The sequence below is a fragment of the Arvicanthis niloticus genome, chromosome 3 (assembly GCF_011762505.2).
Source record: "Arvicanthis niloticus isolate mArvNil1 chromosome 3, mArvNil1.pat.X, whole genome shotgun sequence".
Lineage (NCBI taxonomy): Eukaryota > Metazoa > Chordata > Mammalia > Rodentia > Muridae > Arvicanthis > Arvicanthis niloticus.
Window position 1 is genome coordinate 23297321 of NC_047660.1, and position 14109 is coordinate 23311429.

Sequence of the window (14109 nt, forward strand, 5' to 3'; positions counted from 1 at the left end):
CATTCACTACAGCCTATTCTGAAATGAGTCAGTAATATGCTGCAGGAGCACATGAATGTGTGTTTACAGGCAGGCTTTGGGGTTGGAGAGGAAGACATGGAGAAGAGAATGCCAATGTAGCAAAGTCTGTACAACTTATTAACTTCCTGGAAGAGCTGAGATAACCAGAAACACAACACTAAAAACTATAGGCCAAACCAGAATGGTAGGGCACAGGTCTCAGTCAGTCATGCTTTTTTTTTTTTTTTTAAATAGGTCTCCTGTAGTCTAAGCTGTTCTTGTACCTGATAGCCAAGGATGACCTTGAATGTCTTTTCTTGTCTGCACTTTCCTTAGAGCTGGGATTACAGGCATTACAAACACGCTCCAACACACTTGGGCTTTTGGATTAAACCTGGAGCTTCTTGTGTAGGTACAAGTTGTTTAACAAGGGAACTATATCCTTAGCCCACCGGCCTAATTTTAAAGACTTATACAAGGATAACAATAAAACATGCTAACAGAGGGAAATCACAAGGTGTCCTAACCCTAAAAAAAGGACTGCAGGCAACTATGGAAAGTACCATCGCCAGGAAGCAGTCCCCTAACTGGTTATCAATACAGCATGTCAGCCTTTAAATAACATGTATACAAGAAACACTAATGGACTGAGCAGGTTGTCTTTAAGTATTTATGCATTGACATATGTAATAATAGCAAAGAAAAGAGAGATATGAATTTGAGAGAAAGCAAGGGAGTGGGGGATATAGGAGAGGTTGAAGAGAGAAAAGGAGATAATTACCTAATTGTATTTTAATTTCAAAATTTTAAAAACTAAAAAAATAAAAGAATTTGACAAAAATCATCATTCATTGTTGGAAATTCTCAACACCCTGATATTATCAAGGATCATCCTTAATCTGGTAATCAGTTTTTCTTATGTGTATTCATAAACGGGTGAAAGTTACTGTAATATCCTCACAGCCCCTGTCCCAGGATTAGAAACAAGAACAAGCTAATCTCTTACAGTCAATACTCGATTGCAGGTTATAGGAAGTGCAGCAGTCTGTGTACAAAGAAGGCTACCTCCATGAATAGACCAGGTCTGGTTAATTTTAGGGTGTGATAGTTTTTATACTACTAATGATTATATATATGCATGCATGTAGAAATGCATCATCTGAGAGTGACAGTTGTTTGGTTAATGTGAAACGGCATGCAAACATTTATACAGCAGTTTATGTAACAAAAGCTCAGGTAACTGTAATTTCTATTTGTGCACAAGGATGTGTTGCCTCACACAATTAGGTTAGTGACAATGATAGATATTACTAATTCTGATACAGTGCTATGCAGATCGCCTCAGTGTTCTTTTGAAAAAAAGTCTAAAAGAAAGGATATCAAATCGCTGTGAGCATGTATAGTTTTTGACCTGCAAGGCAAAAAACCTATTCAAGACATGTTCTTTTAGCTGTGGAGGATGTGGGAGGTAAACTTACAAGCAGTACTGTTTATTTAGGACCTCAGGCACAGGTGAGAAGCACCTGTGAGGGTTAGAGGACTCCAGGGTCACTGCTGAGACTCATGCCTCATAACGAAGAGAAAGAACAAATGGGGGAGGGCATAGGAACAAACTTCGAAGACTGTACTCTGACTATGGGAGTTCTTATCAGCTGGATCCACAACCTTATGTTCATGATGAAAAGGAACAGATATTCTTCATCAGGTCATGACATTTCTTAATGCTTTCACGGTCACTATATTACCACTGATTCTGAAGCCTTTACTGGGAAGAAATTGAATCACGTGTTCTAACTTAGAAATAATGAATCCAGACTGAGGCCTACCTTTGTCTAAATATATGTCAAATAAATTAGCAGCTTAAGAGCCTAGAGGAAATTTTAGAAAAAAATAGGAGGTGGTTTCTTAAATATGAGCACTCTTTCAATATGAATATGCCAGACCTAAGAGAGAAAAAGACTGCAAGGAATAAGAGAATCAAGTAACAAAAATAAATCTTATAAACTTCCAGAAACTGATGAAAGTGATTGACTCAGCAATTAAAAACTTTATCAATGAGTAAACAAGAAATTCAGACACTAATATGTTGCAGGTATTTGATCACATGGTGAAGCCTGAGATTGTATAGTTTACTGGAAAAACCAATTCCAGAGCCAGATTGAACTAGTCAGCTGGGAGAGGAATTATTAGCCATAACAGCTGAGTTGAACCAGCCAGCCTGAGTTCAGAAAGATCTAGAAAGGGTGAGTTTATTCAGCAACAAGTCTCAGAGGCTGACAACATTCTAGGCCTAGTTAAGATTGTACGGAGACTAAAGGCTTCCAGGACCAGGCCTGGGTTAGCAGACTGAGGCAGTAAGCCTCCACAAGGACAATCACATATATGAGAATAAGAGATATGTGCACTAATGATTTCGTTTAACAAAGTGTTAATATATACTTAACAAAATGTTAGTGTATCTTGTGTCTTTAAGGAAGAAACACAGATTAGCAATTTCTGCATTTAAAACAAATCATGTCAATTACTTTGCAAACCATGAGAATTGCAAATAATATAAATAAAAAGATCCATTTTAAACAAAACAAAGTTTGGATATATTCCCACTTTTATTTCTACATATGTCCATAGGCTTCATTCTTCAAGGTTCATCTGTAAGCCCCACAGACACTTCCTTGCTGAAATGTAGCACAGATTAAAAGAGAGCTGGGCAAAGGCTTCTTCGCCTACAGCACACAGGAAAAGGGGTCGAGGCGAATGAGAGCACACCTAACATCTTCCTCTTGGGAAACGGAGTTGTTTCCATTCCAACTGTTGAGTTTGATTTGCTTGTTTTTTGAAACAGGTATTACATGTGGTCCCAGGTTAGTCTCAAACTCACAATCCTGCCTTTGTTAGCTATACTAACAACTTTTAAACTAGTTCAGTAAGATATAAATGCTACTATGATCACCAACTTGGCTGTATACGCTATCACTAGTAAAAATGGTGCCACCAATTCTACCATTATCAGAGAAGTAATGGGATGGGGCTGAGAACATTTCAGATTAATAGTTCTTTGAAAATACTTTTAGGCAGAAAATAATTTTAAACTAGATGCTCAAAACATAAATCCCCCCAACCCCTTATTTTTACTTTTTGTTTGTTTGTTTGTTTTTTCAAGACAGGGTTTCTCTGTGTAGCCCTGGCTGTCCTGGAACTCACTCTGTAGACCAGGCTGGCTTCGAACTCAGAAATCCGCCTGCCTCTGCCTCCCAAGTGCGGGGATTAAAGGTGTGTGCCACCATGGCCCAGCTCATTTTTACTTTTTAAGATCTGTCTTTTGTCTCTTGGGTGGGCCATTTGTCAAACTTGTTATATAGCTGAGGACAGTCTTGAACTCTTGATTCTCCTGCTTCTGCCTTGCAGGTGCTAGAATTACAAGGTATGCCATCATGTCCATACAGAAAATATTTTTAAAATAAGATAAACTACAGCCAAAAATATTTATAACACAAGTTAATTCTGAATTGTACACTTACATTATAGCTTCAAATCCAGGCTTCAAATGAAGAATCCCCAAACTGTACAGGGAATTCAGTTTTTGTAATACTCACATTGACTGAGTTCCAGAATTTGTTTCTGGTGGGAAGAACCCTCAACGTTCACAGAGACTTAAAGCAATAGAATGTGAACTAATGCTCTGCTCATGTTCTTGAGTTTGGGGTAGTTGTTACTTATTTTTAGAGACTTTACTGTGCTAGAAATTGGGACATACATAGGTTTTTATATACCTAAGAAAAGACTGTTATAGGAAGTTAAAGTCTTTTGGTAGAATGTCTTTTACATTCATATTTAAAAATGGTACATGCACTGTTTCTTTATTTTTTTAATATAATAACATGGATTGTTTAATCATAAAATGAGGCATTTGATAAAATCTCACATAAGACGAAGTGATGATACTAATTATACATGACTGGAAAATTGTGTATATGCATGTCAGATGCTTGACTTAAACAAAATTCAGGAACATCACATTCAAAATAAAGATTAAAACACATTTGTTTATTCTTATTTGGATAAAAAGAAAGCCAGAATTATATATTTAGACATTAAAAGGCAATCTCTGAAGAATGAAATGTTTTACCTTTGTATTTTACTACATTTAATAATACACACATTCCCAAAACAGCTAGGAGTATGTCTTATTGGTGAAGTGCCCATTTCTTAGTCACACAGACCTGAATTCAGTGCCCCAGGATTACAAAAAAAAAAAAAGTATGCCAAAGTATCTTAGGTCAGGCGTCTAGGAATCTACAGTAAAAACTTTCAGTAAATTGAGTATACATACACACATATATTAATGTACTATTGCCATGCTAGATGAAGCCCAAGGCCTCACACTAAACAAAAACTCAACCACATAGGTTCATTCTCAACTCAAATGCCAGCATTCATGGTGACATGATCATAGATGAAAGCATGCCCCCCCCCTTTTTTTTTCAGAGCTGAGGACCGAACCCCGGGCCTTGCACTTGCTAGCCAAGCGCTCTAACATTGAGCTAAATCCCCAATCGTAGAAGCATCCCTTTCAATCCATATTCCTAACTTTCAGGTTTTTTTGGAAAAAAAAAAAAACAAAAACAAGTGAATGTGTTGATCCTTAAAATGATACTGACAAAATGGCAAAATGGGTGAGTTAATCACTACTTTATGTGGAAATTTAACTAATGTATCATTTTCAGAAGCAACTGTCACAGATAACTACAGATGAAAAAAAAAGGGGGGGGGACTTCATTTATGGATATTAAGTGAAGTACTTAGTAAAAACCTATATACACTTAAGATTTCATAGCAGTGACCTTCACATCCCTGAAGCCTTGGTCCTCATGCATTCATTCTGCCTGAACACATCATCATCTTATTGATAGAGCATTCTGAAGAGCCACACTGGAACAGTGTTTTTTTACTCTTACTAATAGCACTTACCCAGTAGTCTCCAATTAGGTGCTTCAGGTTGCCAGGAATAAAAACCAGCTTTCATATGTCAATCATTCAAATATCTAAGGACAGTTCGAATTTAGCACTAAAAGCTCTCTTTTAATTCTCCCAATTTCGGTCATTCTCTTCTGAAGGTTTTCTCGTTTGAAGCTTGAGTGCTAAGATCCTAGCAGGGGTCTGAAGGAAAGATTATCACAGAGCACGTTCTCTATCTGACATGACTGGCTCCAGACAGAACCCACCACTATGTCACTTTTAAGCCCATAACTCAAGTTTGGCACTTGAACTTCCTGGACCCAAGCCCATGTTCTTATATACAGTCCTATTAAAATTCACTCAGCTTCTCAAATGATCAACACATCACAAAATCTCCTAGATCCCAATTGAAGTTCAATTTCTATTATTCATCTCTGCTTTTATTTTAAAATGTTGATCTCAACATTTTAAGCATGTTTTTGTTGTTGTTGTTTGTGGCTTTGTTTTCTCCTATGGCTGTGGACCCAAAGTGGTTGCTTTTCGAAGGCTCTTCCACTAAACTACATTCATGGCTCAAATTTTAGTTGCATACATTGCTTAAATTTACATATAAGGAGCCAGGCATAAAGGCAAGTGCCTCTAGTCTTAGCTACTTAGAAGGCTGAGGCAGGAAGATCATTTAAGTCTAAGACTCTAAGGCCAGTCTGGATAGTGAGATCTGAACTTTAAAAACAAACAAACAAACAAACCAATTGTGGGCTGGAGAGATGGCTTAGTGGTTAAGAGCACTGACTGTTCTTCGATAGGTCCTGAGTTCAATTCCCAGCAACCACATGGTGGCTCACATGGAATGCCCTCTTCTGGTGTGTCTGAAGAGAGCAATGATATACTTGCATACATAAACAAATAATTTTTTAAAATAAGACAACTGCAAATCCATTTGTCGGGTTTTACTTATCAATATAGGAAAACACTGAGCTTAATTTCAAAGGCTTATCATTATGTGAAAGGCATATGTAAGCTTTCTATACTATTTTATCAACTCTTCTGTCTATATATGTTTGTTTTTCTTTTTAAGAAAGAAAACAAACCATTCCTTACTCTACATGTAGTCAAATTATTTAGCATTTAGAGTTTCGTAACCAAGGAATGATCGTTTAACTTCATGCTTGTCACTTCCTTTTCATTGGACTAATAAAAATAAGTATCCACCTAAATTGGTAACTGAAGACAAAGCATGCTCTCCGCCTTCCCTACAAAACCTGCCAAGAACCTACAGATTTTGACAATGATTTGGGGAGTAGACAATGGTACAACTGCCTTGCAGTAAGTTTCACACAACTTTTTAAAAGAAAATGTTATGTCTATGACTGGCAATTCCACTTCTAGGTGTCTACCACAGAGAACAACATGAACCTACACATACACAAAACTTGAGTAACAATATTCAGAGCAGGGTTAGAAGACAACCCCAATATTTCCCAACAGGAGACTATGTTAACACAGAAGTAATTAGGAGTGCTCTCTATCAGAGAAGGTACACCACACACGCTGAGTCAAGGAAGCAGATCCAACAGTGAACAATGTATGATTCTACTAATGTTCGCTCCAGGAAGAACAAGGCTGATGACAGCAATAGAATTCAGAAGTCTGCTGACGCTTGAGGGCAGTAGATAAGATGAACTGAAAGGGTATAGGAACTCTCTGGAATGACTTAACTAAGAAAACAACACGCCTTTAAATTATACTACAACTAAAATGAAAACCATATTTCTGTTACATACACACATGCATGCACACATGTGCATACATGTGTATACTCAGACACACATACGCCCCACATACTGGTTTTTTGAGACAGGAGGTGGCCTGGCCTTCAATTCCCAGCTATCCTCCTGCTTCAGTGCTGGAATTATGGGCATGCTCTATTACAGCTGGCATTAAGGAAAACACAACGGGAATAATCACTGAGGAATTTGAATTTTAGCACTTCCTTTGTTTCTTACCTGTCTAGGAGCTGCTCGTGCTTTTCTAGAGCATCTTTTTCTGCCGCCACTGCTCGGTTCTTTTCAGCGAGAGCATTATCCCTTGCTTCACGGAGATTTCTAAAATTCAAACATGCATCTCAGTTGTTTTAAATGCATAAGCATCTATCTTTCAAAGATTCACACATTTGCTTAAGACTTAGTAGAGATTGGTGATGGCTTGGACAGTATTCTAAACAGAGCTGCGTTAGATATTAGATTGCAGTTACTTTTAATTACTTATGAGGAATGCCAGTTGCAATCATAACTGCCTCCCCAGAACATTTTCTTCATAGCTTTTTTCCTCATGGGTTGAGGGGTAGGTTAAACAGAGTATATATACATTTATCTCATTTTATTCTTATCATAAGCCAATGAGGTAGGTATAATATCCACAAGAAAACTGAGGTGGATGGCAGTTAATAAATGCTTTATGAAATTCTTTAAGTAAAGGATATACGGGCAGAAATCACAGCCGAGAATGAAGACTGAAAGCTGACAAATGAACAGCTGTTAACATTGGGTCCTAGAGTCTCAATTGTGCAAGAAAAGAAGTTAATACAGAAAGGTTGATGAATTAGGAGTACAAGGGAGAAAAAACAGAGGGCTGGAGAGAATAGATTAAGTGCAAGCTATGCTCATAGTAGACTAGAGACTGCCACTGGAGAGCAGTGCTTTGGAACCAGAGTGGCATGCTTCCAACCAAGTACTAACCTGGCCTAACCCTGCTCAGCTCTGAAACCATGTGAGATGGGGTGGTATGGCCATGTGGCAGAATTTTAGTTGGTCATAAGTCAGTGTGTCTCCAAGAATGGCTACATGGAGTACCGCTGAGATGATGGTTAATATTCATGTTTAGCTCAAGGAATATGAGCCCACACTGTTACATATGTCATCCAGGATATGATGACAGCAGGAACCAAAACTGTTGACAAGGTTGCAGCTAAGGACAGCACTCCAATGGAAGAAGGAAACAACAGGGAGTACTTAGGATATAATACAACCAGGCATGAGTTTCTTATATCCAATTCTCTTTATGTTTTAATATATGTAAAACTTGGGGCCAACAAACAAATAAATACAAACAAAAAAACCAAGCTTATTTTAGTTACTTAACCTAAAAAAACCTCTACTTCCTTAATAGAGTTCTAATATAGAGAAACATAGGACCTAACACGAATGACTTGCTCACCTAATGTCTACAATGATGCACTTGCAGTCCAGTGAAGTACAGGGAGTTTGTATAGTGGCCTTGGGATATAGAGTGCACATCTACTGTGCAGCCCACGCCTCTTACCCCACACCACAGCACTGCTCATAAAGAGATGGCCCTGATACTAAGATTTGGTCTACCATTCATACAAACATCAGTAGTAAGCCATGGAAACTCACATGCTTTGAGTACATGTGTGTGATGTACACTGGATAAACACGCCTAGTGCTCACACTTGCTTACCCATACCCAGTGCAGCTGTTTTGCACAGTGGTTGAGTAACTATTTAACATTTCAAACACGCCAACCACTAGAGAAAGAGTCATTAGCCAAAGTTTATGAGCCACAAATAAAATAGTTTTAAAAATCGATGTAAAGGTCACTCTGGTAAAAAAACAGTAACAATAGTTTATGGTATTTTGTAAACAAAATTGCTTTAAGTAGCTATTACAAAATTATTTTTGGTGTCATCATGATTGCAATGACATTAATAACTATTCTATTATGAAACCAAACAAAACATGAAATATAAATTTTAGAGAACACAATTCTCTAAATATCTTAAACATTTATCTATTTTTAATCTAAGATGACCTACATATTTTAGCCAGTAAATCACAGATTAGTTCCAATTCTCCTTTTTAAAAATAGCCTCATTATTTTAAATGTGATTTAAGGAGCAGAATTCCAAGTGGGTCACACTGGCAGTACTCGAATATGAGTGTTTAAGTTGTAGATGGAGAAGCCTCACTCATTAAGTACACTTCCTTTCTAGTTACAACAAATATTAGAAATAAAGCCAAGCCACAGAGAATCAAATAAAAAGAGTTATGACTAGAGAATAACAGTATATTTTGTCATAGATGGTGTGCATTGTCCAGCAAACTGGTTGCTATGAGAATGCATAAACAAAATTCCAAGGCCACATGGAAGAGGAGGTAATTACTCTTAAATGTAGTAAGTGAAATAAGGGAACGGAGGAGACATTTTCTAACAAGTGGCATATATATAAGGAACCTAAAGGACAAACAGCCAAAAACAATTCTGAAAGACAAGACCAAAGTAAGTAGGGAAAAGTTTCACAAGCCCAGGCCTTTCCCACTAGTCTTTCCCCCTAGGTGTCTGTAGGTAAGATTTCCATGTACTTTTGTTCTCTTCCTTGGCTGTTATACCTTTCATAGCTAGTCTACAACTAACATACTTTATACTTTTTTAAGTACTATCAATTGACATTCTTCAAATTAAGTTTGAGAGAGATAAATTGGATATAGTCTTTGACTGGCAACAGTATTGACAGTAAGCATACAGTGTTTACCATATATTAAGAGCTGTTCTAGGTACTTCATATATAGTATTTGTTATGGCTCACTGTGAAATGTCCCCATACTCATGTGTTTGAACACTTGGTAGCTAGCTAGTTGCACTGTTTGGGAAGACTGTGGACCTTAGGAGGTAGAAGTTTCCTATAGGAAGTAGGTCACTGGGTAGCTATAAAACCTGGCCCTAGTTCCTGTTTGCTGCATGCTCCTAAATGCAGATACACAGTGACAACCAAGCCTCTTAATCTTGCTTCCATACTGTGGTGGTTTGAATTAGAATGACCATCATGGGTTCTTTGTGTAAATACTTGATCCCCAGTTGGCAGAACTGTTTGGGAAGGATTAGGAGTGGCCTTGTTGGAGGAAGTATGTCACTGGGAAGAGGCTTTGAAGTTGCAACCAGTTAGTTCTCTCAGCTTCCAAGTTTCATATCAAGAAAAGTAAGTTCTCAGCTACTAGCCAGTGTCATGCCTGCTACCTTGCCCCCTGCCATGATGGACATGGACTTGAACTCTCTGGCACTATATGTCCCAAGGAAATTCTTTCATCTATCAGTTGCCTTGCTTATGATGCCTTATCACACCAATGGGAAAGTGATAACTATGTCCATCTCCTGCCTGCTGTGATGTGTTCTCACCATGATAGAATGATCCCTTTGAACAATAAGCCAGAATACAGCCTCTCTTAAATCACTTCTTGTCAGGTATTCAGTCACTGGAATGAATGAGAAAAGTAACTAAAATAGTAACTTGTCACAACTCTATCAATCATAAGTTGTATTATTTCCATTTTGCAAATATGTTTCAGTATTGAAATAAAAACACTCAGTCCAAGGTCACACCTTAAAGGACACTGTAGAGCCTGAGTGCAAATCTACTTTCTATCCAGATGCTATGCTCAGAATCACACTATGTTCCTTTCTCAGGACGCCTTTCTTTCACAGGCATTTTCCCCTTGGGATATTCTGTCATTATGAGATTTGTGCTGCATGACTAGATCATGGTGCAAATCAATGTCAAATCAGAATTAGCTCAAAAGAATTGAAAACATATTATGCATTTGTTTCTATGGCCCACAGTGTCCATGCTCTTTTAAAATTAGACTGGTTTGACAAAACACCAGATGTACTGCATCCCTGATACAGATAAAACAGTAACTTCTACATAATTAATGAATAATCCATTTCCAAATGTTAAATACATTAGACAATGTAATAAATATAATTACAGAACAAATACTAGGGACTCAAATGTTCCTCAAAGGAGAAACTTGAAAAACTGACAGAGGCTATCTACAGCATGTATAAACTAATGGGACTGAGATTTTAAAAATCCAAACCGAATGTAATGAAATGTAATTAGAGACATTGAAAGATGTCAGAAGCTGTCAACTGGCTAATGTAATAAACATTTTATAATATAAAAGTCTTTGAGTATCTTTAAGAGCCTAGGTTTTGAACATCCTCTACTGGCTCCATCCCACCAACCTGAGCCCCAGCATACCTAAACCCAAGAACACTAAAATTGTGAATATTTTCGAATGCTAAAATGGAATATTTTGCATATGATTTACAACAGGCACCCTATGCATACTTTAACTTAGTCAAAAGGCTCAATACAATGTAACATCATCCATGTGAGGATGGAGGAAACAGGCCCTTGCCAAATGCTAGCACCTTGATATTGAATGTCTCAGCTTCCAGAGCAGTGAGATAATACATTCCCATTGTATTGCTTAAGAAGCAATGATAAGGAAGCTTCTGGACCTTTCATACAAACACAATCTGTTTGGAAGTTTTGATCTGCAGTTGGTTGAATGAGTAGAGAACCCACAGATAAGGGGGCTGGAAATTAGTTAACTTTAAAAACAATTGTATGCAAAAAATTCATTTATACAGCTAAGATTTCACCACCACCCTACTTTTCATGATTCTTTCACGTTGTTGTCTATTAATTTCTCTTAGGTAGGCATATAATTTTCCCATCTGCTTTAGAGTAGTGTGGGACAGTACATTGAAAGGAAGAATGAAGAAAGAAAAAAAAAATGGTAGGGCTACTGTTAGAGTAACTAGAGTTATCCACACATATGTGTAGATATAGCAAAAGAGGGTACTATACTACTGATAACAAAAAAATAGCACAAACCAGATGTGTTGCTTGAATAAGTAGGAGATAAAGGTAAGTCATCATACTCAATGAGAGTCTCTTCAGTTCCTAATAATTCATCTATACAACAACGGTCTAATATTATAAAAAATGTACACATTTAACATGCACTGTAATGTCATCTGTGTAGTAGACAATTTAATATATGTAAGTATATCCAAAAGCTGCCCACTCAGAAGCATAAAAGCCTCAACACAAAATGTGAAAACAGAGTGCAGACTAGAATGGAGTCTATTTTCTTATTTCTAGAAGATAATATTCCTAGTATCACTAGACTAAATCTAAATTTATACTGGTGCAAAAGACATTAGAAAAATTGGAAATCTTTAGCTTAGGACTGGCCTGTAACTTTACAATCTTCTTGCCTCAGCCTCTTGATGTCTATTGTTAGAGGAACATGCTATTGTAAAAGAAATTCTTATTTAATAATTTGCTTAAGAAAAGCTATGTATTTTAGAAGAAGATACATTTTGAGATCACTATTGACTGAAAATGCTATAATTTCTTATTCTTCTCTCATAATTAGTTCTATAATTTGAATGGCCATCCCTTCCAAAGGTGGTCCAAATGTAATCACTGCTGTAACAGTAATAATAAGAGGTACTCAAGAGGTGAACAGGCCCGGAGGGAGAGGCCTTTCTGAGTGGGATTGGTGCTGTTAAAATGGGCAAGTCTGCCTGCCTTTTGCTCTCTCGCATGCTCTCTGGCCTTCTGCCACTGTGAAGATGGAGGAAACAGGCCCTTGCCAAATGCTAGCACCTTGATATTGAATGTCTCAGCTTCCAGAGCAGTGAGATAATACATTCCCATTCATTTTAAATTACCTGGACTCAGGTATTCTTTTAATGTAGCAAAACTAGGCTAAGTCAGCCAGGGCTCATATGGAGTTTTGTATTTTCTAGTTGTGACTATGAACTCAAAGTAGGTAACCAATCCATATCAAATTATAAATACAAGACAAGTCCAGAGGCATGAGAAATGTATGAGACGAAAATACTCAGTTAAGATTCATTAAGATGCTTCGGTCTAAACGGTGGTCAGCACTTACTGCTGAAACAATACTGAATAAACATGGTGGACGGTCAGCTGCGCAGCTTTTCTATCAGTCTCCAGGCTCAGCCCTAATCAGTCAGTTATCAGCCTCTGTGCAGGCTTTCTTGTGACAACTCGGCCTCAGGCTGCTTTCCCAGTCTCCCCCACTGCTCACAGAACCATGTATAAAGCATGTACATGTAAACTCTAGCACAACGAGGACTCGCCTATGGTCTATGTGGGACAGCCTACACATCTCAAAGTAAATATGGCTGACAGGGAGAGGCGCGGGAGGAGTATGGGTAAGAACAGGGAGCCATAACGGAAGACATCTGCAGCTGCTTCACAACACACCACGTGGCCTGCAAACCCTACGTCTGAATAATCCAGCTGAAAAGACCAAAAATTAAAAAATAAAATAGAGAGAGAAAAAGGCTTAAGTATTTTCACAGGAATTTCAAAATTATACAGGCTATCTGGTAAGATATGAACAAGAGCAGTGTTAGTTGAAACAAATGGGGACACTCACTTTTAAAATGTAGACTGGAACCCTTATAATCTAGCTCCAGATTCATCTACTGGGTAGATTAAATAGATTCAACTGATCCTGTAAATACATCCAGGTTCAAGATAGAAAGCTGTTCAATATCACCAATTTTCTACTGAAATGTCACGTTTGTCACTGGGGCTTCTTGAGGACTTTTGGGAGACAGTCCACTGTGATCAAGACAGCACTGAAGGGAAATACAACCATGAAGCAATAGCGCACTAATGGCCACACTTAAAAGCATTGTTCAGTCGCCTCTGTCCTGCTGCCTCCCTTTCAAAACTGTGAGGCTGTGGAGGGTCCAGACTGCAGCAAGGCGCGCCTAATGAAGGAGTCTAGGACGCTCATAGCCTGTACTACCAGAGCTGCTTTTCCGTGCTCATGAGAACATCTTACATTAAAAGGTAGTTTTGTGTTCTGGAAACATTCAGTCACCTTAGTTTATTGCCCATTTATTCTCTCGCAGAAGTGCTTAGGAAATGAATAAGGTAATCATTGTGTGTAGACCCTCTATGTGTTCTAACAGTGGATTTTAATATAATAATTTCATGTTACCAGCTAGCTTTTATGTAATAATTATTTTACTTAAATTGTCATCATATAAATGAAATGATTTTTATTATATACAGGCAAAAAGCATAAAATGATCTATATTCATGTTATATATTTTATCACTTATAATGTACTTCTCACATGTACTTCCTAATTCAGACTTCATGGGCCACTTCATGAAGCACTACTATTACCTCATTCTTATAAAAGAGGAGAGGAAACGGAGGATACGAAGTAGCTTCTTAATGGAGCTAGCAAGAGCTGTAAGGCCAGGATGTATTTAGTCTTTTTGCTCAAAATC

At 37.7% G+C, this 14109-nt stretch overlaps 1 protein-coding gene across 4 annotated transcripts in view; it reads right to left on the bottom strand.

The window, feature by feature from the left end:
* Pibf1 (progesterone immunomodulatory binding factor 1) overlaps window positions 1-14109 on the bottom strand; it is a 159803-nt gene that overhangs the window by 99380 nt on the left and 46314 nt on the right. For all 4 annotated transcript variants that reach the window (XR_013109239.1, XM_076930667.1, XM_076930668.1 and 1 more), the window contains exon 10: window positions 6963-7061. Coding sequence is in view for 3 of the 4 variants with exons in the window: in XM_076930667.1 (XP_076786782.1) it covers window positions 6963-7061 (99 nt within the window). In the remaining variant the exon portion in view is untranslated. The remainder of the gene's footprint in view (window positions 1-6962; window positions 7062-14109) is intronic.